This window comes from Thalassophryne amazonica, chromosome 9 (genome assembly GCF_902500255.1).
Source record: "Thalassophryne amazonica chromosome 9, fThaAma1.1, whole genome shotgun sequence".
Lineage (NCBI taxonomy): Eukaryota > Metazoa > Chordata > Actinopteri > Batrachoidiformes > Batrachoididae > Thalassophryne > Thalassophryne amazonica.
In genome coordinates, this window is record NC_047111.1 from 113,125,280 (window position 1) to 113,151,506 (window position 26,227).

Here is a 26,227-nt window from a genome sequence, read left to right on the forward strand (position 1 = left end):
TTTAAACAAAATGTAGTTGTCCCACACTATTGCCGTCATTTCCACCACAACACTGTAATGTCCCTAAACAGTTTGTATGAAAGATTGTTTGGGTAGTTTCTATGGAGATAAACAGTGACATCAGAGCACATGTATAGCGCCAAATCACAACAAACGGTTGCCCCAAGGCGCTTTATATTGTAAGGCAATGGTGTGGTGGAAATTACATTTACAAGGCCAATACTGCCCGTAGTTAAAGAATCACCCTTAACTGTAATTGCTGATCCAAACAACCGATGATTTATAATGGAAAATCATGGAAATCATGAGGGGTGCCCAAACTTTTACATAGAACTGTATGTATATTCTGTTTTTCTTCACATGGATGAGTCTGCCACCTACTGGACGATTGGTGAATGATGCACAGATGATGGAAAATTTGGGTGGTTGGCTGTTACAACTGCTGGTACTGTAGTGCAGCAGATTGAATACTTATTTGCAGAGGAATCCTACAAATGGTGAGAGAAGCACCAAATTCAGCACAAATGCACCTCAGACATTACTCTTTTGGAAAAAATGATTGGCCATTTGAATTTTCACTTGGTAGCCAGGTAGGGGTCAATTGAAGAATTAGACAGGGGCCAAAATTAAAAGATGCTCCAATCATATTGAAAACTATACCACATTATTTGTCTGATCAGAAAGATTCCAAAAAGGTATAGTTTGGATTATCTATGACAATGTTATTGGGTAAAAACAGCAAGAATGGTGACAAAGGTCACAATTTCAGTTTGTACAGGGATCAAAAGTTAAAGTTGCTCTAATTTTGGTAAAAAAAAAAAAAAAAGTGATGCAAATTAATGGCTGAGTTAATAGGGTTTTAAATAGGAATAGTTTGCACCATGGGTCATGCTTAGTTATGTTACAGGTTAAGATGTCACATCAGAGAATCCAATGGCCGTCGACATTGCTAAATTTGCTCTATTTACCCTATGAACTGTGCAGAGTGCGCTGAGGCCTATTTCAATGCACAATCTGACAGCCCTAAACACTCTCTCTCTCTCTCACTCACACACACACACACACACACACACACACACACATACACACACACACACGGGGGGGGGGGGGGGGGGGGGGGGGGGGAGATTTAGGACTGAGCCACTGAAAAACACAGCAGCTGAACTTCTCCTTGACCACCGCCCACTGATATTGTTTGGACCTGTGGAAATTGGGCTGGCCTGTGATTGGCCTGCTTGATTTGTAACTTCACTTGCAGAAACTCGATTTCCCCGCCAAGTTTTTTTTTTTAAATTCACACTGTCCAAATTAGAAGTGTTAGGCAACATTAACTGCAACACTCCATAAATGAGCATCAAAAGCAAAATTAACTTAGAGAGAAATGGAGCAGCAAGAAAATTTAACTTGCCCTGAAAGGGGAATTAGCTCCACTGGTTAAACAACTCTCATATGTTGGCAATGTTTTTGGGAGGGTACATCTCTTTTGGGCAGGGTGTTTTCACTGCACCTGTCAACCAGCTGAATGAAATACACAAATAATATTGGAAAAAAAAGTCATATTTCAGAACTCACTACAGATTACAATTTTCATAACATGAAAAATATACATCGGTATTTTGTACAATAGGCAAAAACTGCAATAGGTTGAGACTGTGAATGATGGATAATAATCAAACAAATGGGAACACATACTAGTTACAGTACACAAGCCTTCAGAAAAGGAGAAAAAAAAAATCCCAGAAACTTTCAGCAAATTAAAAATAAACAAACATGCAAAACAATTCCTACTGAGGTCAAAGAAAGAAAGAGGCAGTTAAAATAACAGTGTTGGAGGATTTGATGTGAACCAGGACGACATGTTGTACTAGTGGAGTTATTGCTACACCAAACTGTAACCAATGTCTTATTTATACAAGTTTCTGGTGTACTGACTATTTAATAATTCATACATGGGTTGTACACAAGCCGTTGTTTTTTAAAAAAAATAGATTTTAACACTTGTTCAATGCAGGTTGAAATGGCCATGCATTTTATTAGGAGGCACTTTTGCAAAAAGGTCAACAAAAATTTAACATGCAAATCCTAGTACGCACCATGCTTTAAGGAAACTCAGCAGAATGGTAAGACTTTAAAACTGTAAAGAAGGGAGGAAGAGAATCAATTAGAAGCACAAAGCAGAGTTCTGACTCCATCAATTAACAGAACATCCCTAGTTACATCTCACTTGACCTCCAGTTAAAACAATCTTCAGAGAACTAAAGCACACAGAGCGGAAACAAATGGGTGAAAATAAATCTGAACCAGCACTATTCATTTGGCCTACGTGTGTGTGTACTGTGGAAGGGAAGTTTATATATTATCCGGTTTAGTCTGTGCTATATACACGTCTTTACAATATCTTCCTGAATTTTGAAGCAGTTCATAGACTCGGAGAAAAACAAAACAAACAAAAAAAAAACTTATCTTCCTTTTTGTTGTTGTTTGAATTGGCACTTGCTTGGCGGTTTTCTGTCAGCCGTGGTTGTCATTGTATGTTCTATTGCAGCCTACAGTAGCCAGTCTGTTCCTGCCAAAATGAAGGACGAGCATGGCATCGGGGTGGAAGAGTGCAGGAAACAGTGCAGTGTTCATTTTCAATTAGAGACCTGTGGGAAAGCAGCAAACCACCACAGTTAGTTCAGAAAAACAAGGCACAAAGTCTACCAGACCAAAGCCTACCAGGCCACAGGGGTCAGTGAGCGAAAGGGTCGTGGAAAATCCCACAGACCTTTACGGTGAATTTATTCATTCAAGTCAAAGGACAACAGTGCAGCAGCTCATGTCCTTTTGCATTATGTACCCCTCCCCCTCTTTTTTACAATGTAACTTTTGAGCTTTCTGCCCCACAGGTGCCCATATGTACAATGATCAGCCAAAACATAATGCCAAACATAAGGACCCGTTGCAGCATGGACTCCATTAGACCTCTGAAGCTGTTGCACCTGGCCCCAAGAAGTTAGCAGCAGATCCTTTAAAGATCCTGCAAGTTGCGAGGTGGGACCTCCACGGATGGGGCTTGTTTGTCCACTACATCCCACATGACTCTGTCACTAGCTCCCAGTGGAAGGAGCTATAAACTGAGAACATCCCACAAGAGCTGCAGTTTTGGAGATCCTATGACCCAGTCTTCTCGCGGTCACAGTTTCACTCGTCAAAGTCACTGAAACTCATTCTTTGTGCATCCTCGTGTTGCCCCCCAACCGCTTCAAACTCATCAACTTTAAGGACAAACGGCTACTTGCTGCCTAATAAACCCTGCCCACTGAGAGCTGCCATTGTCAGGAGATAATGTTATTCCTGTCATCTGTCAGCGGTCACAACTTTATGGCTTATTGTTGTACATTTCATGTGCTACTGTTGCAAATGTAGCAGCTGCCCACTGGGTTTTATTAACTACTGTATGAAACTCTTCCTTTTAAAGTAGTCAGACTGACACTTTGCCGAGATGAGCAGAAAAGCTTCGTGGCTTTAAGTATTGGACTGACATAAAAATAAAATAAAAAAAAAACTCATACTGCATGCACATGTTGCCTGTAAGTGACAGATGGTTGAAAATTCTGCCAGCGCTGGCAGTTGCCATCAAAATGTTTGGCATTTTGCTAGGAACAAAAAGGAAACTTTATATTTTTACCTGAGGCCATCAAATTGCCCATCGGGTACTGCAAGGACTTTGCATCCATCCATCTGTGCTCAGCATAACTCTACTCCTATTACTGCCAGAATCTTCAAATTCACAGGGATCATTCTTGGGACACAGACCTTGGACAAGTTCAGAGATGCCTAACCTTGGCATATTTTAAGAGGTTAAACAGTCACATTCTGCTTCATTCAGTTCCTTTTTTTTTTTTTTTTTGAGGGGCGGGGGTGACAGCCAATCAGAGTAGGGCAGTACCATGACATCAATAGCTGGTCTAGCGAGCTGCAAAATGTTTCATTTGTGTGTAAATATAATAGGGATGAAAATGGTGAAAACCAAACAAAAAAATGCTTCTGCTAACTCAAACCTAACTTCTGCTCTTGTCAAAACCTCATGCACGCACGCACACGCACACACACCCTCCTGCAGATGCCGTTACAATGTACATGTTTATGATTGACTGATAGAGGGGCTTTGTTGAACATGTACAAATTGTACGTAAGACAACAGGATCTTAATTACTGTAAATAAATGCATTTCATATATATAAACAAACAACTGCAAATTCTAAAGAAGGCATCTGCCTTGCGTAGTCCTTAGCATACTGCTGCACAGGGGAGCAAAAACTCAATGTGGAGCTGCTTAAATTCGGTGCAGTCGGTACACTGCAATGTGCAACTCTACGTTGGCCGTGGTGTGAACGAGGCTTAACATCTCTTCATGCCTCCAGATGTCTTACAGCATTGTGGATGTCCTTTATTTTTTGTGTTAGAAGAATTAGCAGCATCAATTAGCTCCTTCAAATCATCGTCCACCAGCAAAACAAACTCTGCAAAGTTTAGCTAAACACCATCCCGGTAGTTTGAGCGTGCACGGTGGTCGGGGTGTGCATCAGCACATTTCATATAGCAATACAATTTCATACTAAAAAAAGAACTATTGCATGGTCCATGAACCACAACAGCAAATGGTTTGAACAATCCATGTCACATCGTACAAGCCACCAATCAAATGACAAGGATCTACTCAGCCGTTATATAATGTTCAATATTTGAAAGCATTTTATAGTCCTGGCACTTATTTAGCCATATGCAATGTTCAGGCTGCAACTTTCACTGCTTATGATAGGGAAGCCTGAGAGACAAAGCCTCCATTTACACATGACTGAGCATGACCCTGCTGGAGATCATCCTCTAATCAGCCCACCTGTGATCTGAACAGGACATTACTGACTTGAGATTCTCAGTCATCATTTCTCCAAGTAACTATAATTACCATTAATTAATGGTACCAATTTCATATTTCAAAGATTTTTAAAGTACAGTTTTCTTAAAAAAAAACAAAAAAACAAATCCTTTTTGGTGATTTTTTTTTTTTTTAACTGATTTAAATCAAACCAACCTTTACAGCAACAAATATCCTTTCATTTAGGCTTCCATCCAAATATGTACAACTTTTAATTGGCTTTTTAAAGTTTTGCAAGTCTACATCAGCTAAAACATTCATCAGCAGTTGCATTTCAAACTGACCAGGCGGTCAGTCAGTAGTGGGCGGATGTAACCAGTTTGGGTTCATGGTCCTGGCCAAGTATTCAACACAATCATGAAGGAAACATGTATTGGACTGCAAATGGATTTGGACTGTTGTGTTTGCACTTTGTGAGTATCACTCAGTGATTCAAATAATTCTCTGAAAATTTATTAAATTCATAATTAATCACTTTTTTAGAATTGCTTCTAATGTATATTGTACATTCTTTATCATTTTACTTCATTTAAAAACATACGTAATATGATTGTGTAAGAAAATGCTAGTCTGTGCCTCGAAACTTTAACATTTTAGTACATATGCCAGGCCTGTGTGTGGCGCTGCAACGTCTGCAGAAAAAAAAAAAGAAGAAGACTGGAGCATAACAGCTAATCAAATTAGCAACAATAGCTACCGCTTTCCAACATGGCACATAGTAAAATCAAGCCTTTTAAGAGAAAGATGGTCCACACTGATCATCTGAAACAGACTGTGCATTGAAAGCGAAGCAGTGTGTTTGTCTATTTTTAAAAAACACACGGTCTGCTCTACGTGGGGAGGGACTATTGACCCGGTGGCCGGCTGCTGTCTCTCTCTGCCCAGTGTGAGGGGCTCTCAGACCGGGCGAGTCACAGCTCTCTCCCCGGCTACACTGACAAACAGCAGAAGTTCACTCTTTCTTCTGTTTCCCTCAGACTCACACTGAGTGTTCGACTTTTTAATTTTTGCTTTTTTGGGCAACACACAACACTTCACAAACATGGTAACTTAAATAAAATAATAATAATAATAATAATAAAAAACTGACTGCAAGGCTGCATGTTCAACCTCCAGCTGAAATGCATCTGCTGAATTGCAGAGGAAGATTAAAAAAAAAAAAAAAAAAAAAAATCACGCAGGGACCCAGTCCATCAACCTTTATAAAAAACAAACAAACAAAAAAACAAAAACAAAATTTAATGGTTACATTTTACAAGTTGGAGAAAACAAAACAGAAAGCCACATCCCATCGCCATTTCAGTAAAATGCCAACACTTTGGCACAGTGACATTGTGCCACTGGTTAGGGAGCGCCCTGGACTATTGATGGTGTTTAAAAACACAAAGGTACTTTTTACCTGATTACTCAATCGCCAGAACAATCAAAAGAATACTCGATTACTAAAATAATTGATAGCTGCAGCCCTAAATGAATCATTATTATGCCTGCCCTGTGACAGACTGGCATCCTGTCCAGGATGCACCCCGCCTCACGCCCTATGACTGCTGGGATAGGCTCCAGTCAGGTATAGAAATGGATGGATGATCATTATGCCTGAAGCAAGTCACCATAATCTCTTCTAGAAGAAAAAAATAAGCTGCTTGGTGTTACTGTAAAATTTTTTGAGTTCAAAAGTTTCCTCTATTTTTTTCACACCCAAACATATAAATGAGAAATTCTAATTTAAGAGAATCCAGAATACCTACCCTGAAAAGATGAAGACAGCTTTGCTTAATATCACTCAAACGCAGTCTCTTGGCTTTTTCGTACACAACGTGCAACTTTCCTTTTGAACACTCCGTGTCTGTCCTCCCTCCACTCTTTCTGTGGGGGGCGGGGGGCACAAAACACACATGGTGCACATCACTCAAGCTTCATTTTCTTGTAGTGAGCTTTTGTTAACAATTGCAAGTTACCAAGTACTACCACTCAATGGACAAACAAGCATATTCTTAAATGTTCCAGCATCGTGCCATTTGAAAACATTTATTATTGACTTTATAAAGAGACTGACTTACTGCAGCGTCCACGTTGGCTGGTGAGTCACCGTTGGGGTCTGCCAGCATGGAGATAACACTAATCATGATGGTTTCCACTGTATGGATGGGCAGCCAGCGTTCCTCTGGTTTCTCATAACCGTACTTATCCTCCCCAGGTTCGTGCAAAATAGAAATGCATACGTCGCCATTTTTGTCAACTAAAGTAAACAAATATCAAGTTACAATTCATAAAAGCCCTTGTCACAAATTTCCACACACTGAAGAGTTGCGACAAGTACCTAAAATTTTTTTATATAAATAAGTGAACTGGGGGAGAAAAAGTAAAAATCACCAGCTATATGCACAGTAATTAAATTAAAAAACAAAAGCATGACTAACCAGTGGGACAGATACTCTGACACTATCTCTAGTGAGTACATTAGAGCTGCGTTCATGGTATATAGTAGAAAAAAAATAGAACTTGACACTTTAGTGTGTACATTAGAGCTGCATTCATGTTATATAGTAGGAAAAAAATAGAACTTGTGACACTTTAGTGTGTACATTAGGGCTGCATTCATGTTATATAGTAGGAAAAAAAAAAAAAAAAAAATAGAACTTGTGAGCGACTTTGGGCCACATGTTTTTGTTCCACTTGGGGTTTTATAGGTGCAGACCAAATTTTAACTCAGGTAAGATTTAGAGGTCCCCCAGAGTGACATATTTTCCTCTCCCTCCGCTGGCAACGCAACGTCCACCTAACGGGAGAAGACTCTGATGCCATTATTTTTCTTTGACAGGTACATGTGATGGCTTCTAATTGCAAAAAGTAGTGGTTGATTGGTCATCCAGAGGAGGACATTACTGGAATTGTTTTGTACTGTGCAAAGATGACAGTGTTCACCCACAAAACAACAACAAACCAGCTCAGGGATGTTTGTGGGTATAATTGCCAACAGGCCAAAGTAACACTCATCGTAGAAACAAAGTGCGTTTTGTAGCAATGTATTGGCCAACAATGTGTGCCTGGCCAGTCTCAAAACTTGTAAATAATCTTTACAATATTTATGTATAATTACTCTTTACAACAATGAGCATTTAGTGCTTACAGTTGCATGTATGTGCTGAACAATTACCACCTGAATAAGAAATTTATATATATATATATATATATATATATATATATATATATATATATATATATATATATATATATATATATATATGTGTGTGTGTGTGTAAGTAAAGCGAGACAGAGATATAATTACTCATTTTTAAATTTTCTAAATGAGTCAACCAAACTTTGTGTTAAAGTCAACATAGTTCAAACTGCACTAATTTATTCTTAATATCAATCAATCAATCAATTTTTTTTATATAGCGCCAAATCACAACAAACAGTTGCCCCAAGGCGCTTTATATTGTAAGGCAAGGCCATACAATAATTATGTAAAACCCCAACGGTCAAAACGACCCCCTGTGAGCAAGCACTTGGCTACAGTGGGAAGGAAAAACTCCCTTTTAACAGGAAGAAACCTCCAGCAGAACCAGGCTCAGGGAGGGGCAGTCTTCTGCTGGGACTGGTTGGGGCTGAGGGAGAGAACCAGGAAAAAGACATGCTGTGGAGGGGAGCAGAGATCGATCACTAATGATTAAATGCAGAGTGGTGCATACAGAGCAAAAAGAGAAAGAAACAGTGCACCATGGGAACCCCCCAGCAGTTTACGTCTATGGCAGCATAACTAAGGGATGGTTCAGGGTCACCTGATCCAGCCCTAACTATAAGCTTTAGCAAAAAGGAAAGTTTTAAGCCTAATCTTAAAAGTAGAGAGGGTGTCTGTCTCCCTGATCTGAATTGGGAGCTGGTTCCACAGGAGAGGAGCCTGAAAGCTGAAGGCTCTGCCTCCCATTCTACTCTTACAAACCCTAGGAACTACAAGTAAGCCTGCAGTCTGAGAGCGAAGCACTCTATTGGGGTGATATGGTACTACGAGGTCCCTAAGATAAGATGGGACCTGATTATTCAAAACCTTATAAGTAAGAAGAAGAATTTTAAATTCTATTCTAGAATTAACAGGAAGCCAATGAAGAGAGGCCAATATGGGTGAGATATGCTCTCTCCTTCTAGTCCCTGTTAGTACTCTAGCTGCAGCATTTTGAATTAACTGAAGGCTTTTTAGGGAACTTTTAGGACAACCTGATAATAATGAATTACAATAGTCCAGCCTAGAGGAAATAAATGCATGAATTAGTTTTTCAGCATCACTCAGACAAGACCTTTCTGATTTTAGAGATATTGCGTAAATGCAAAAAAGCAGTCCTACATATTTGTTTAATATGCGCTTTGAATGACATATCCTGATCAAAAATGACTCCAAGATTTCTCACAGTATTACTAGAGGTCAGGGTAATGCCATCCAGAGTAAGGATCTGGTTAGACACCATGTTTCTAAGATTTGTGGGGCCAAGTACAATAACTTCAGTTTTATCTGAGTTTAAAAGCAGGAAGTTAGAGGTCATCCATGTCTTTATGTCTGTAAGACAATCCTGCAGTTTAGCTAATTGGTGTGTGTCCTCTGGCTTCATGGATAGATAAAGCTGGGTATCATCTGCGTAACAATGAACATTTAAGCAATACCGTCTAATAATACTGCCTAAGGGAAGCATGTATAAAGTGAATAAAATTGGTCCTAGCACAGAACCTTGTGGAACTCCATAATTAACTTTAGTCTGTGAAGAAGATTCCCCATTTACATGAACAAATTGTAATCTATTAGACAAATATGATTCAAACCATTGCAGCGCAGTGCCTTTAATACCTATGGCATGCTCTAATCTCTGTAATAAAATTTTATGGTCAACAGTATCAAAAGCAGCACTGAGGTCCAACAGAACAAGCACAGAGACGAGTCCACTGTCCGAGGCCATAAGAAGATCATTTGTAACCTTCACTAATGCTGTTTCTGTACTATGATGAATTCTAAAACCTGACCGAAACTCTTCAAATAGACCATTCCTCTGCAGATGATCAGTTAGCTGTTTTACAACTACCCTTTCAAGAATTTTTGAGAGAAAAGGAAGGTTGGAGATTGGCCTATAATTAGCTAAGATAGCTGGGTCAAGTGATGGCTTTTTAAGTAATGGTTTAATTACTGCCACCTTAAAAGCCTGTGGTACATAGCCAACTAACAAAGATAGATTGATCATATTTAAGATCGAAGCATTAAATAATGGTAGGGCTTCCTTGAGCAGCCTGGTAGGAATGGGGTCTAATAAACATGTTGATGGTTTGGATGAAGTAACTAATGAAAATAACTCAGACAGAACAATCGGAGAGAAAGAGTCTAACCAAATACCGGCATCACTGAAAGCAGCCAAAGATAACAATACGTCTTTGGGATGGTTATGAGTCATTTTTTCTCTAATAGTTAAAATTTTGTTAGCAAAGAAAGTCATGAAGTCATTACTAGTTAAAGTTAATGGAATACTCAGCTCAATAGAGCTCTGACTCTGTCAGCCTGGCTACAGTGCTGAAAAGAAACCTGGGGTTGTTCTTATTTTCTTCAATTAGTGATGAGTAGAAAGATGTCATTGCTTTACGGAGGGCTTTTTTATAGAGCAACAGACTCTTTTTCCAGGCTAAGTGAAGATCTTCTAAATTAGTGAGACGCCATTTCCTCTAATTTCCGCCAATATCACAAATAGTAAGTTAAAGGCCCAAAATATCCACTATGACCAGCATTCTACTACTATGACAAAAGAATTTAACACAACTCTACATAGTGGTAGCCCAACTCCCATTTCCTTGAGCTACGTGCTCTATAAAATACCATATCACTGTAGTACCAAAGACTGTCCAGGAAGAAAAATTTCAAGATTTTCACAAAAACAAGAGAAACTGCGCAAAAGGTACTGCTGATAGCTGAAGCAACAAACAGGAAAATTATGTTTTTCAACATATCCTCAAACTTGAACACATATCATGACATTATCTGGAGGGAAAACCCCCTTCACAACTTAATAAAGTGTCATGCAACATTCCTGCATAACTAAAGCCTTACTTAAAATGCACCTGGAAAGTATTCACAGCGCTTCACTTTTTCCACAATTTGTTAGGTCGCAGCCTTATTCCAAAACAGAGCAAATTCATTTTTTTCTCAAAATTCTACTCACAACACACCATAATGACAATATGAAAAAAGGTTTAGACGGGCGGCCAGCTCCAGGAAGAGTCCAGGTGGATCTGAGCTTCTTCCATTTATGGATGATGGAGGCCACTGTGCTCAAATCCAAATCTTCTGTCACAGTGGAATGTGCTGAAAAAGTGCTGATGTCCACCTCTTCCACAATTTCTCGGATAGTCACACGACGGTCCCACATCACCACAGCGTTCACTTTGGAATTATCTGGTCATTTCAGCATGTTGATGGCCGCCCGGAGCGTGGCGCGCTCTCCACCGTTGTGCAGACGTCTTTAAACCAGTTGTACCACTCCTTAATCTGTGAGATGCCCAGAGATAGTCAGCGAAAGCCGTCTGAATCATCCGAATGGTTTCCACCTGGCTGTCGCCCAGTTTCTGGCAAAATTTGATGCAGTCGCGCTGCTCCAGTTGTTCCGCCATTTTCCTTGCAAAGAAAATCCGACGGGAGACTCCACCCATCCTCACACAAAGGCTGCTTACAAGAAAATGACGCAATCGACAGGTGTGAAAAAACTCACGCATGCGCACGAAGGTTCAAGGTTGGCTCATGCAAGCACACGTGATTCAAATCCATCAGGTTTTTGAAAAAAAAAAAATAAAAAGGTCGGATACTTTTCTAACAGACCTCGTATTACAAGGTAAGTAAGTCCCTTCAGCTGCTCCCTTGTTTTGCACTCGGGGTCGCCACGTTTAATTGGCACGTTTTATGCCGGATGATGCCCTTCCTGACGCAACTCCACATTACATGGAGTATTAACAGGTTTTTTTTTTGTTTTGTTTTTTGGAGAGGGGGCTGCATAGGTATTCAATTTTTTATGCCCTTTTGACAGCCAAAATTTAACTGTTGTGCATTTATGTGCAGAGTGTATTTCTGCAACATAAAAACATCTGACAGGCCCTGACTGGCTTAAAAAAGGCCACAGAATAACCAGTTCAGCAACAATCTTTATATTATTAAAAGCTGTCAGTTTTCTCAAACAGGTCTTACATCAAACAAATGGAAACAAACACAATGTTCTATAATGCACCTACCATTAGGATGCCAAATATCTGTGATAAATTTCATTTTTGGTGGCCTGAGAGGGTAGTCTTTGGGAAACGTCAGATGAGCTTTAAACACGCCACCTTCACTGTAAATAGAGAAAAAAAAAAAATAAAGTTTTGAAAACAGCCACATTGACACAAAGTGAAAACGTGTAAATGATATGCCTTATTTAAACACAGAACTATGGTACAGGGAGTTACACACTTACTACAGAGTGTCTGGGGGCCCAATGATGAGGACTTCCCATCTGTAGAGATCACTATCCTCAATCAGGCCTGCTGAGAATCCCTCCACTGGGTTCTTATTCAGCTCTTAAAAAAAGAAGGTACATCAAAATTCCAGTGGCTCTTACTGATAGCATGCCAAAGTATGGCCACAAGTAACATAAGGTGCTTTTCTGAAGACCCTTAACCAAATAACCTAAAGGGATTTACAAGCTTCTCTATCATAATGTCTACAGTCATGTAATGTTTGAGTTCTGCTTGTTTTTTTCCCCCTTCTTTTAATGTTTAACTAGTAGAAATACCCCTTGGTTAGAATGCATAATGCAAAAGACAAAAGTAAATAGTGAGCATATTAAATTTGGGGAGGGGGACGACAACAATGAGATATTGTCAACATCTTTGAACATAGTGTTGCTCAATTCTTTGCTTAAACTGAATAAATGAAACAACTTGGATAAGATTACATGCACTTTCAGACCCAGTGGAATACTTTATGTATTTATTGTCTTTCGGACAACATGATCACATTCACTATGCAACAAGGCCCAGTCATCCTAACACGTTAGGGGCATGGCTGCTTTGAGTGACAGCTTGTGTGTTGGCGCTGCGGTCGGTCAAAGGCTGCAATTGCTGCTGTGGAACACCATCTTTCAGAGCATTGTATTAGGAATATCTGCAATAATATGGCTCGTTTTGTGCTTAATTCTCCCAACCGATCACCTAAGGCGTACGCATGCCAGTAATTATGTTGAGTGACGTATTGTGTGATTTACTTGCGTGACCTTAGGCAGAAGGCTAGAGGTATGGAAGAAAAATGGTGTAGTTCCAAATTAGAGGTGTTCCACCTTGCAGGGCGTGATGCTGTCTTAGCTTATAAGCATGCACTCCCGGCAACAAAGCGGGCATATTATTCTGATTTGATCAATAAAAACAAGCATAACTCAAAGTTTTTGTTTGAAACTGTAGCTTTTCTCATTCATGGACAGCCACCTGTTATTCATTCTCCCTTCTCAGCACAGGACTTCTTGGACTATTTCGAGAAGAAAATTGAAGATATTAGGTTGAGCATATCTCAGCAGGCCTTGGTCCAACCACCGCATACTGCTATGGAGGTGGATGGTCCCACTGAGGTGTTACCCAGATTTACAGATTTTGATGGTATCTCGCTAGGCGCGCTGTCGAAGCTCGTGACGTCTACAAAAAGCACAACCTGCTTATTTGATCCCATACCAACAAAACTGTTTAAGGACCTGTGGTCCACTCTTGGGCCGACTGCGCCGGAAATGATAAATGTCTCATTAGCTTCTGGATCTGTTTCTAAATGTTTTAAACCTGCAGTGATTGAACCATTACTTAAATGTATTGAAAAATTATAGACCAATATCAAATCTATCATTTTGTTCTAAAATCCTGGAAAAAGTGGTTTCACGCCAGCTTGTGGACTACCTCACTGAGAATAATGTTTTTTGAGCCACTGCAGTCTGCTTTTAGAAAATATCACTCCACAGAGACAGCACTTAGTAAAGTTGTGAATGACCTTTTGCGAGCAATGGACTCGGATACTACTACTAGTCTTGGTGCTGTTGGATCTTAGTGCTGCGTTTGATACTGTGAATCATCATGTTTTACTCGATAGACTGGAGAATCAGTTTGGGATTACAGGAACTGCCCTTGCATGGTTGACATCATACCTGTCTAGTCTTTCTTACTGTGTGTTGTGCAATGGTACTTGTTCTGATCTTGGGGATATGAAGTTTGGGGTTCTGCAGAGATCTGTTTTAGGCCCCCTGCATTTTCCCCCCTTTGTGTAGCACCCCTTGGGAATATACTGCGGCGTTTTGGGATTGCCTTTCATTGCTATGCTGATGACACCCAATTGTGCATGCTGATAACTGCTGGTAATCAAATTCACATAAAATCTTTGGAAGACTACATTGCATCAGTGAGAAGTTGGATGTCTAGTAACTTCCTACTTTTAAATTCTGTTAAGACTGAAGTGATGGTTCTTGGTCCAGCGAGGTATCGGCTTCAATTTGATCAGCTAGCACTTAGCTTAGGTTCATGTGCTATACATCATATGGATAAAGTGAGGAATCTTGGGGTAATTTTTGATCCTATGTTGTCTTTTGACCTCCACATTAGAGACAAGGACTGCTTTCAACCATTTGCGAAATATAGTGAAGATTCGTCCCATCCTGTCTATGCTGAGACTTTAATTCATGCATTTTTCTCCTCTAGATTGGACTATTGCAATGCTCTATTTTCTGGTTTACCGCAGTTCAGGATTAGGGGTCTTCAACTGGTTCAAAATGCTGCTGCCAGACTTTTGACACAAAGCAGAACGTTTGACCACATTGCCACCCTGCACTGGCTTCCAGTTGCTGCAAGATCCGATTTTAAAGGTACTATTATTAGTTTATAAGATTGTTCATGGACTTGCACCTCCCTATCTGGCCGACCTGGTAAGCCCCTATGTACCAGCTCGGGCCCTGTGTTCTCAGGGTGCAGGACTTCAGTGTGTTCCCAGGGTGAATAAAAAGTCTGCCGGTCACAGAGCTTTCTCCTACCGTGCCCCAGCTCTGTGGAACGATCTCCCGGCACACGTGGTCGTATGCTGTGGAGACTTTTAAATCACGTTTAAAGACTCATATGTTTTCCTTGTTTTATCATTAGTGTTATGATGTGTTTTTATTTTTGTATTCATTTATGGTTTTGTCTTTATTGTGTTTTAAAATTTTTAATTCAGTTTTTATTATGTTGTGTGAAGCGCCTTGAGACGATTTCATCGTGAATTGACGCTATATAAATTAATAAATTTGATGTCATTTTGGATGCTGATGGCTTTACTATTTTTAGCAGCTATCAGTAGCTTGATTATGCTGGGTCATTAATCCACATTTACTGAGAAAATTAACTGGGCAGGGTTTTAAATGGCCACACAAAAGCAAAACAGTTATGAGAACCAAAACCACCCAAAATATGATTTAATGAACACCCAAACTGAGGTTAGCTTGTTAGCTGAACATGTCAGTGATTCTTAAGATCTCCATCTTAAGAATCACTGACATGTTTGGGCATCACTTGTCGTATTACCCACGCTCCACCTATTTACCCATGATCCTGTGTGGACACACAGACACGTGCTGATACTTTTCATGATTTAAGTGTGTTGTGCTGCAGATACAATGCCCTGCTTTCAAATGGGACTGCCACTTGGTGCATACCTTTCAACACAAGCTGAACAGGTTTTTAATACTATCATTGTAATATTTGCCAAAACTGCAGATGCCAACAGTGAGCAAGTTGGCAGTCATCAGAAAAGGAGCAATGGGAGCCAGGACACATGTAAGACTGACCCATAGAAAAAGCTATGGCAAACACCAGTAATAGCCAAACCTCACCTACATTTGTAATTATTAGATACAGGCATAACAGCATCTGTGCTTATAAAGATCAAATATGCTCTATAAAATTTATGACAGTGCAGTTTGTTTGAATATTGAATAAGACTTTCACTTTGTGAAATAACTGACAAAAACTATTCTATTTTTTAAAAGATGCATCTGTATTGTTCCCTCAGGAAGTAACAACTAAAACTTAAATCTCAGACACCTATTTATTTCAAGTGAATTAAAAGATTTTCTAAATGGTAAATTTTTAGCAGTTTTACATCTGTGCTTGTGCTCGTTAGCAGCGACTAGAACTATCAAGGAAACGATATCAAAGCTTCCACTATACACAGAAAGGCCAAAGCCAATTACAAAACTGTTTCAACTTTTACTGCCAAGGATTTATGTCCACATTCAGGCTTTGAAAAATAGGGCTTTCATGCTGTGTTGTGCACTTTGGAGCTGAGAAATAAGATATTTTACTGACACAGTAACTCCTACATTTTACAATCAGGCCACAATCAAATGCATGGAATCACAAAGAGATTCAAAATGTTTATCTGAAGCATTACATTGGTCATTATACATCCCTGCTAGTGTATTAAATGTGTATTTTATCTTTATGTTAATGATTCAGAATATGCTTAGTCTGTGTTCATTTACAAAAAAAAAAAAAAGTTGCTACAAGCACGCTACCTTGGTGCTTTACTTTGCTGGTAAATGTCAAAAGGCTCCAACTGACATCAAATTCATTTGTTTTTATTAATACTTATGCAAGTAAATTTATCAGTTTATTTTAACTATGTATAATTAGAAATAACAAAGCCATGCAATTAACCCCCCCAAAAAAACAACCCCCCCCCAAAAAAACAACCCCCCCCCAAAAAGGGGGGTCCGGTGTCGCAGACCGAGTGGTCTCCCCTAAAAATTGGTCTGCCTGGCACAGCAGCTCGTCTGAGTCTGACTCTCTACACCCAAAGCGATCAAAGGGAATAATGTGATTATTAACCATCAGCTGACAAAGTAAAACAACTCAGCCACATGGGGTGTGCAGCCAGTACATTCTGAGTGCCGGTCCCAAGCCCGGATTAATGAGGAGGATTGCGCCAGGAAAGGCATCCGGATGAAAAACAAGCCAACCCAACTATGCAGACTAAGAATCGAATTTCCATACCGGATCGGTCGCGGCCCAGGTCAACAACATCTGCCACCGGTGCTGTTGCCCAACAGGGTGCCGGTAGAAATTGGGCTACTGCTGGGTGAAGACGACGAAGAAGAGGAGGAGAACGTTTCCACAAACAGCGGGAGAAGAAGAAAACTAGAAGGGTGGAAATGAGAGTGGAGACTTTGAATGTTGGTAGTACAACCCCTGGCAATAATTATGGAATCACCGGACTCGGAGGATGTTCATTCAGTTGTTTAATTTTGTAGAAAAAAAAAGAAGCAGATCACAGACATGACACAAAACTAACGTCATTTCAAATGGCAACTTTCTGGCTTTAAGAAACACTATAAGAAATCAGGAAAAAAAAATTGTGGCAGTCAGTAATGGTTACTTTTGTTTAGACCAAGCAGAGGGAAAAAAATATGGACTCACTCAATTCTGAGGAAAAAATTATGGAATCACCCTGTAAATTTTCATCCCCAAACTAACACCTGCATCAAATCAGATCTGCTCGTTAGTCTGCATCTAAAAAGGAGTGATCACACCTTGGAGAGCTGTTGCACCAAGTGGACTGACATGAATCATGGCTCCAACATGAGAGATGTCAATTGAAACAAAGGAGAGGATGATCAAACTCTTAAACTAAACTAATTCATGCATTTATTTCCTCTAGGCTGGACTATTGTAATTCATTATTATCAGGTTGTCCTAAAAGTTCCCTGAAAAGCCTTCAGTTAATTCAAAATGCTGCAGCTAGAGTACTGACGGGGACTAGGAGAGCATATTTCACGCATATTGGCCTCTCTTCATTGGCTTCCTGTTAATTCTACAATAGAATTTAAAATTCTTCTTCTTCTTACTTATAAGGTTTTGAATAATCAGGTCCCATCTTATCTTAGGGACCTCATATTACCATATCACCCCAATAGAGCGCTTCGCTCTCAGACTGCAGGCTTACTTGTAGTTCCTAGGGTTTTTAAGAGTAGAATGGGAGGCAGAGCCTTCAGCTTTCAGGCTCCTCTCCTCTGGAACCAGCTCCAAATTCGGATCAGGGAGACAGACATCCTCTCTACTTTTAAGATTAGGCTTAAAACTTTCCTTTTTGCTAAAGCTTATAGTTAGGGCTGGATCAGGTGACCCTGAACCATCCCTTAGTTATGCTGCTATAGACTTAGACTGCTGGGGGGTTCCCATGATGTACTGAGTGTTTCTTTCTCTTTTTGCTCTGTATGCACCACTCTGCATTTAATCATTAGTGATTGATCGCTGCTCCCCTCCACAGCATGTCTTTTTCCTGGTTCTCTCCCTCAGCCCCAACCAGTCCCAGCAGAAGACTGCCCCTCCCTGAGCCCGGTTCTGCTGGAGGTTTCTTCCTGTTAAAAGGGAGTTTTTCCTTCCCACTGTCGCCAATTGCTTGCTCACAGGGTGTCGTTTTGACCGTTGGGGTTTTTCCGTAATTATTGTATGGCTTTGCCTTACAATATAAAGCGCCTTGGGGTAACTGTTTGTTGTGATTTGGCGCTATATAAATAAAATTGATTTGATTTAAAAGAGGGTAAATCATCACGCAATGTTGCAAAAGATGTTGGTTGTTCACAGTCAGCTGTGTCTAAACTCTGGACCAAATACAAACAACATGGGAAGGTTGTTAAAGGCAAACATACTGGTAGACCAAGGAAGACATCAAAGCGTCAAGACAGAAAACTTAAAGCAATGTCTCAAAAATCAAAAATGCACAACAAATGAGGAACGAATGGGAGGAAACTGGAGACAACGTCTGTGACCGAACTGTAAGAAACCGCCTAAAGGAAATGGGATTTACATACAGAAAAGCTAAACAAAAGACACCTAAACAGAAAAAAACAAGGTTACAATGGGCTAAGGAAAAGCAATCGTGGACTGTGGATGACTGGATGAAAGTCATATCAATCAATCAATTTTTTTATATAGCGCCAAATCACAACAAACAGTTGCCCCAAGGCGCTTTATATTGTAAGGCAAGGCCATACAATAATTATGTAAAACCCCAACGGTCAAAACGACCCCCTGTGAGCAAGCACTTGGCTACAGTGGGAAGGAAAAACTCCCTTTTAACAGGAAGAAACCTCCAGCAGAACCAGGCTCAGGGAGGGGCAGTCTTCTGCTGGGACTGGTTGGGGCTGAGGGAGAGAACCAGGAAAAAGACATGCTGTGGAGGGGAGCAGAGATCGATCACTAATGATTAAATGCAGAGTGGTGCATACAGAGCAAAAAGAGAAAGAAACAGTGCATCATGGGAACCCCCCAGCAGTCTACGTCTATAGCAGCATAACTAAGGGATGGTTCAGGGTCACCTGATCCAGCCCTAACTATAAGCTTTAGCAAAAGGAAAGTTTTAAGCCTAATCTTAAAAGTAGAGAGGGTGTCTGTCTCCCTGATCTGAATTGGGAGCTGGTTCCACAGGAGAGGAGCCTGAAAGCTGAAGGCTCTGCCTCCCATTCTACTCTTACAAACCCTAGGAACTACAAGTAAGCCTGCAGTCTGAGAGCGAAGCGCTCTATTGGGGTGATATGGTACTACGAGGTCCCTAAGATAAGATGGGACCTGATTATTCAAAACCTTATAAGTAAGAAGAAGAATTTTAAATTCTATTCTAGAATTAACAGGAAGCCAATGAAGAGAGGCCAATGTGGGTGAGATATGCTCTCTCCTTCTAGTCCCCGTCAGTACTCTAGCTGCAGCATTTTGAATTAACTGAAGGCTTTTTAGGGAACTTTTAGGACAACCTGATAATAATGAATTACAATAGTCCAGCCTAGAGGAAATAAATGCATGAATTAGTTTTTCAGCATCACTCTGAGACAAGACCTTTCTGATTTTAGAGATATTGCGTAAATGCAAAAAAGCAGTCCTACATATTTGTTTAATATGCGCTTTGAATGACATATCCTGATCAAAAATGACTCCAAGATTTCTCACAGTATTACTAGAGGTCAGGGTAATGCCATCCACAGTAAGGATCTGGTTAGACACCATGTTTCTAAGATTTGTGGGGCCAAGTACAATAACTTCAGTTTTATCTGAGTTTAAAAGCAGGAAATTAGAGGTCATCAAGTCTATGTCTGTAAGACAATCCTGCAGTTTAGCTAATTGGTGTGTGTCCTCTGGCTTCATGGATAGATAAAGCTGGGTATCATCTGCGTAACAATGAAAATTTAAGCAATACCGTCTAATAATACTGCCTAAGGGAAGCATGTATAAAGTGAATAAAATTGTTCCTAGCACAGAACCTTGTGGAACTCCATAATTAACTTTAGTCTGTGAAGAAGATTCCCCATTTACATGAACAAATTGTAATCTATTAGACAAATATGATTCAAACCACCGCAGCGCAGTGCCTTTAATACCTATGGCACATATTCAGTGATGAATCTCAAATCTGCATTGGGCAAGGTGATGATGCTGGAACTTTTGTTTGGTGCCGTTCCAATGAGATTTCTAAAGATGACTGCCTGAAGAGAACATGTAAATTTCCACATTCATTGATGATATGGGGCTGCATGTCAGGTAAAGGCACTGGTTTACGTTATTTTATGTAAGATTACGTTGATATTTTGGACACTTTTCTTATCCCATCAATTGAAAGGATGTTTGGGGATGATGAAATCATTTTTCAAGATGATAATGCATCTTGCCATAGAGCAAAAACTGTGAAAACATTCCTTGCAAAAAGACACATAGGGTCAATGTCATGGCCTGCAAATAGTCCGGATCTTAATCCAATTGAAAATCTTTGGTGGAAGTTGAAGAAAATGGTCCATGACAAGGCTCCAACCTGCAAAGCTGATCTGGCAACAACAATCAGAGAAAGTTGGAGCCAGATTGATGAAGAGTACTGTTTGTCACTCATTAAGTCCATGCCTCAGAGACTGCAAGCTGTTATAAAAGACAGAGGTGGTGCAACAAAATACTAGTGATGAGTTGGAGCGTTCTTTTGTTTTTCATGATTCCATAATTTTTTCCTCAGAATTCAGTGATTCCATATTTTTTTTCCCTCTGCTTGGTCTAAAAAAGTAACCGTTACTGACTGCCACAATTTTTTTTCCCCTGATTTCTTATAGTGTTTCTTAAAGCCAGAAAGTTGCCATTTGAAATGACTTTAGTTTTGTGTCATGTCTGTGATCTGCTTTTTTTCTACAAAATTAAACAACTGAATGAACATCCTCCGAGGCTGGTGATTCCATAATTTTTGCCAGGGGTTGTAGATGAGTTTAAATATTTGGGGTCAATTGTCCAAAGTAATGGAAAGTGTGGTAGAGAGATGAAGAAGAGAGTGCAGGCATGATGGAGTGGGTGGAGAAAGGTGGCAGAAGTGATTTGTGACCGAAGAATATCAACAAGAGTGAAGGGGAAAGTTTACAAGGCAGTAGTGACACCAGCTATGTTGTACGGTTTAGAGACGGTGGCACTAACAAAAAGACAGGAGGCGGAGCTGGAGGTGGCAGAGCTGAAGATGTTGAGATTCTCTTTGGGAATGACGAGAATGAACAACATTAGGAATGACCATATCAGAGGGACAGCTCAGGAGACAAATTCAGAGAGGCAAGATTGAGATGGTTTGGACATGTGCAGAGGAGGGACCCAGGGTATATAGAGAGAAGGATGCTGAGGATGGAGCCACCAGGCAGGAGGAGAAGAGGGAGGACAAAGAGGAGGTTTATGGACTCATGTTGTGCTGAGGGAGGACATGCAGGCGGTTGGTGTGACAGAGGAAGATACAGAGGACAGGGTGAGATGGAAACGATTGATCTGCTGTGGCGACCCCTAACGGGAACATCCAAAAGACAAAGAAGAAGAAGCTGACAAAGTAAAACCTCTTAAATCATTGTAAAGCCAGTTTTAAGCAGAAACGAGGTGACAATTGGTGAGTTGCTACTGATGCTCTGAAATGACATACGTAGGTGCAGCAGCAGCACACGTCAGACTCAGACGTGCTGCTGCACTCCGATTGCTTCCTCCGTCTTTTACTATGAAATAATGTGTATTTTATGAGGAAATGATGTACAAAAGCTTCAGAGAGGTGTCGCTGGGATAGATGAATGGAGCGCAGTTTTAAGCAGAAACGAGGAGATAATGGGTGAGCCGCGGCTGACTGCTCCGAGATGACACATGCGCAGTGAAGGCAGGGCGGACCAAATTTTTTTTTTAAAGGGGGACCGTTTGGTCTGTGACACTGGTATTCTGCCTTGTCTTATGGCATCCAAAAACAAACCGCTGTGATTACTGTGAGATAAAGAGTGTGACATATTGTCACTGAAGTTGTACTTGACAAATTTCAAGCTGAAAACTTATTCTTAGGGTTGCGCATGAACCATGATATTGGGTAGTTTAAACAACAATAGGTGCTTTGTTCCACTGAACGCTGTGTACATAAAATAATTACTTTGTTGCAGATTTATCATTTTCTCTCAGAGTAGGCTGTTGAAAATGCCTCTAATCGCTTCTGGAATCACAGAGGAAGGGTTTCATCTAACACTTTTTTTCTCCTCTCTCTCATGCACGTAATGAGGTGGAGAACGCACTGTAGCTGTCTAAAAGGTAATTATTTGTAATGTTTATATTGTAATGGCTTGGTAAAACAGTTGCATGTTCATTCCTTCTGATGAGTAGCTGTAAAAGTATGTTTAAGACCTTGTTATAATCATTCAGATGAGCTGTGCTGTGATGTGCTAACCCAGTCACAGGCAGTGTTTTTTAACTGCGCACTGTGCGCAAAGTTCAAGTAATTAATGCGTGATGGAGATTTTGAACATTTCAAAAATTTTTTTGTGCATGAAGCCGCACAGTTTACACCGGTTTATGAGTTTGAGACGAGTTTATGCATGGCAGAGTGCGTGCAAGTTGCACGGATCAAAGTCATGCAAGTGTCAGGGCGCTTTAAGACCGATTTCCTTTAGGAGCTTCATGTACATTAGAAGTGGCATTTATTAAGTAACAGCTTGTTTGGTAAAGGTGCACTGACACGAGCATGCCTGTGACTCACGCAATAGCACAAAGGTCATTGTGACGATCCCACCGTGTTCACAGTTGGACGCCGTTCTTTGTTCCACCGGCTGCCACATGCTTGGCACTGGCCGCTGCGTATATAAAATTATTTTGTGGTGGATTAATCATTTTTTATGCAAATTGGCCATTGAAAATAACTTTAATCGCATCCTGAATCACAGAGGAGGGAGCCATGCACGTGCCTAACTACCTGCAGAAGCTTTTTGAGCCATCTAAAAAGGTACTTATTTGTCATGTTTACACTGTCATGGCTTGATAAAACAGTTGCGTGTTCTTTCCTTCTTGTGTGCAGCTGTTAAAGTATGTTTATAACAGATTTAACTTCTTGTTATAATTAGGGATGGGTATTGATAAGATTTTATCTATCGATGCCATTATCAATTCCACTTAATCCAATTCCTTATCGATTCCTTTATCGATGGTTCTTGCGAATTTTCTGTGTACTAAAAGTAGGCTTTACAGGTTTTCTATGTCAACATTTTAAATTGGTAACTGGATCCTTGATCTCTGGACATAAATAGAATCTGTAGTTTTTGTCAAAACCATTTCCTTTGAGACATTCTGGCATGAATGTCTCTCCATACCTCTGAGCTGAGCTCAGCCAGCTGCTGCACATCAGCACAGAACATCTCATTTTGGGAGGGAAAAAAATAAACATTTTGAGCAATTACAGTTTCTATTACAAGAACCAAGAACCAACGAAGCAGCAGATTGAAGCACTGGTTCATTGGTTCTAGGTTCAAAGCAAAGCAGCGCTGCAGAAACGGTTGATTACAGACCCGCTACAGGGTCTGTAATCAATTTAGAGAAATTATTATTTTCCCGACAAACACCCCCAAAAACAATGGCCACTCCGAAGGACAGATAAGGAAATCATTAAGCAAAAAGGCTATTGATGTTGATGGAGCGAATCATTTCTTAATGATACCAGAGAAGAACTGGCTCCCGATACCCAACCCTAGTTATAATCCTCCAGATGAGCTGCGCTCTGATGCCAGCTGATGTCACCACTCGCTCTGTTCACCTCTTTACTCCACTTGACAAGCTGCACGTAGTGTTGGAGATTAGATCGCGCCACATTGCACATTTGTGCCTGAAAGATTTTTTTAACATTTAAAAATTCTGTGTGCACAGCACGCACTGGCGCCCCTCTTGCGTCCTGTCTGCACCCATTAAAGACGAGTTTACTCTCCAGCAAGACAGTTCATGCACAGTTCACAGTGCACCTTAAGATTCCTGATATCAACAACGTTCACAAACTCTATATACGACAAAAAAGGCATAAACACCTAAACAAAATGTTCTCAACAACACTAGAAAGCTGTTTATACTAACACTGATTCCAACTGTTTTTGAACCTTCCTTGCCTACCTTAAGTGGCATAAGACACTGTGCTGACAGACGTAATTAATGTCACTATCAGTCAACTTTGTTGCCTGCCAGCTGTTTCATGAGCAACAGCGCTGACTGGGACTTTTTATCATACTTCACTTGACCGAACACAACTGACACTAATATCTAAAGATAACTCCTTTAATTTAACATTCTCGCTGCAGTTCTCCATTCGCTCGATTTTCCATCTCTCTCCATTCTTCTTTTGACTCCTCTGTCACAAGAACATATAACGTTATATATCGGGTGAAGTCAACTGCTTTTGGAAACGGGCTATAGTTAGGACAGCTAAATTTAATTCACAGCTCACTCTGCTGAAACAGCCAACAGAGGTAAGAAGAGATTTGGCGACGTTACTTTGTCAGATCCAGTGTGAAAAGTGACAGCAGCTAACTGCAGCCGACAAGTTTAGCCAACACATAAACGGGCAATGTGTGCGCCGTGACTTAAGCGTGTACTTAAAATAGCAAGCATGTTACGTTAATCACACTGCTGTCGAACCGCAATTATAAACAAGCCAGAACAGCACATGTAACCGCGCAAACTAGCCAGGAGAAGCTAACTGAGTTGAGCTAGCGTTAACCCTCTTGAAGAAATCAGTGCGTAGTGCCAAAACAAACACCTCAACAAAACGTTCTCACCGAGGCTAGAAAAGAAGTGTTTATTTACGGTGACATTAATTAAAGTCCAACCGCACACAATGTCACGCCACTTTCGCGTGGAAGGTTCAAGAAAACAGTCGGAATCAACGTTAGCTTAGCGGTTGCCGCTCGTTCATTACCTGCCAGCTGTCTCGCGAGTAACAGCGCTGACTGAGACTCAGTCATACTTCACTTCACCGAACACAACTATTTTCCACACTAATATCTAAAGATAACGGCTTTAATTTAACGTTCTTGTAGTGGTGCTCCGTTCGCTCTATTTTCCGTCTCTCTTCATTCTTCTTTTGACTCCTCCGTCACGTTCTTGTTCCCCTTCCGACTCTTTACTGTCACCCACTGGTTTGGCATGAAATGGCGACCACGCCCCCTTACTGACAGGATTTACTTAATGGTTTTCATTATGCTGTTGTTCTTAGTTTGAAAGTTCAGTAAGTGGACTGATACGTTAAACATGGTGTGAATGCTATGTGAAAGACTAAAGTAAGATAATTTTATGTTTACTGAACAAGTAGTAGACTTTTTTGTTTTGTATATTGTTCTGCCACTTTTAATTACAAATTCATCCGCACACGCCTGAGTTTTCATTATCCTTCATTTGTTTGGCATTTTTTGTTTAAAATTTCGCAGGTGAACACTGGGTGTGTTTAAAATAATATTGTGGCGCTCTTAATTCATAATGTGAAGTAAAACAGAGCATGCCATGTAAAAGAAAGTTTTATTTTTGCTTAATAAACTGTACTATGTGGTCAAGACTATAGTAGAGAAGCTTGAATCTTCGACTGGACTGGGTTGCTTGACGCGAGGACGTTTCGCTTCAAATCGCAGAAGATTCCTCAGCTAAAATTCTTGCTCTGGAAGTCTGACTTCTGTCTGACTCTTGTAGAGAAGAGTCAAGACTATTTATATTTAGTTTCTTTTGTCTGTATTAGCATATTTGATATTGGAGTAATCCAGAAGTAATTGAAAGTAATCAAATGACATTACTTGAATATTATGGTACTTGGATTACGTTACTGATTACATTTTTCAACAGGTAACTAGTAACTGTATCAAATACATTTTTAAAGTAACCCTCCCAACCCTGTGTGTGTGTGTGTGTGTGTGTGTGTGTGTATATATATATATATATATATATATATATATATATATATATATATATATA

General features: G+C 40.2%; 2 protein-coding genes across 2 annotated transcripts in view; one reads left to right on the forward strand and one right to left on the reverse strand.

Annotated features, from left to right (window-relative positions):
- Positions 1-1,545: 1,545 nt before the first annotated feature.
- ube2g1a (ubiquitin-conjugating enzyme E2G 1a (UBC7 homolog, yeast)) lies at positions 1,546-25,378 on the reverse strand. Its single transcript, XM_034178992.1, has 6 exons — positions 25,185-25,378; positions 12,397-12,499; positions 12,176-12,273; positions 6,982-7,160; positions 6,670-6,787; positions 1,546-2,645 (listed from the first exon to the last, which is right to left on the reverse strand). Exons 1-5 carry the CDS (start codon positions 25,228-25,230, stop codon positions 6,701-6,703), a joined length of 513 nt encoding a protein of 170 aa, XP_034034883.1. The 5' UTR covers positions 25,231-25,378; the 3' UTR covers positions 1,546-2,645; positions 6,670-6,700.
- The window catches only part of spns3 (spinster homolog 3 (Drosophila)), a 62,237-nt gene continuing 60,565 nt past the window's right edge, over positions 24,556-26,227 (forward strand). The window contains exon 1 of the mRNA XM_034178990.1: positions 24,556-24,735. The gene's annotated coding sequence lies outside the window, so the exon portion shown is untranslated. The remainder of the gene's footprint in view (positions 24,736-26,227) is intronic.

Coding starts and splice junctions, on each gene's coding strand:
- ube2g1a (XM_034178992.1), bottom strand. CDS start 25,230: ATGACTGAGTCTCAGTCAGCGCTGTTACTCGCGAGACAGCTGGCAG. Junction 12,500..25,184: donor ACTCGCGAGACAGCTGGCAG/GTAATGAACGAG, acceptor TCTTTTTTTAAG/AGCTGAATAAGAACCCAGTG. Junction 12,274..12,396: donor GGGCCCCCAGACACTCTGTA/GTAAGTGTGTAA, acceptor CTCTATTTACAG/TGAAGGTGGCGTGTTTAAAG.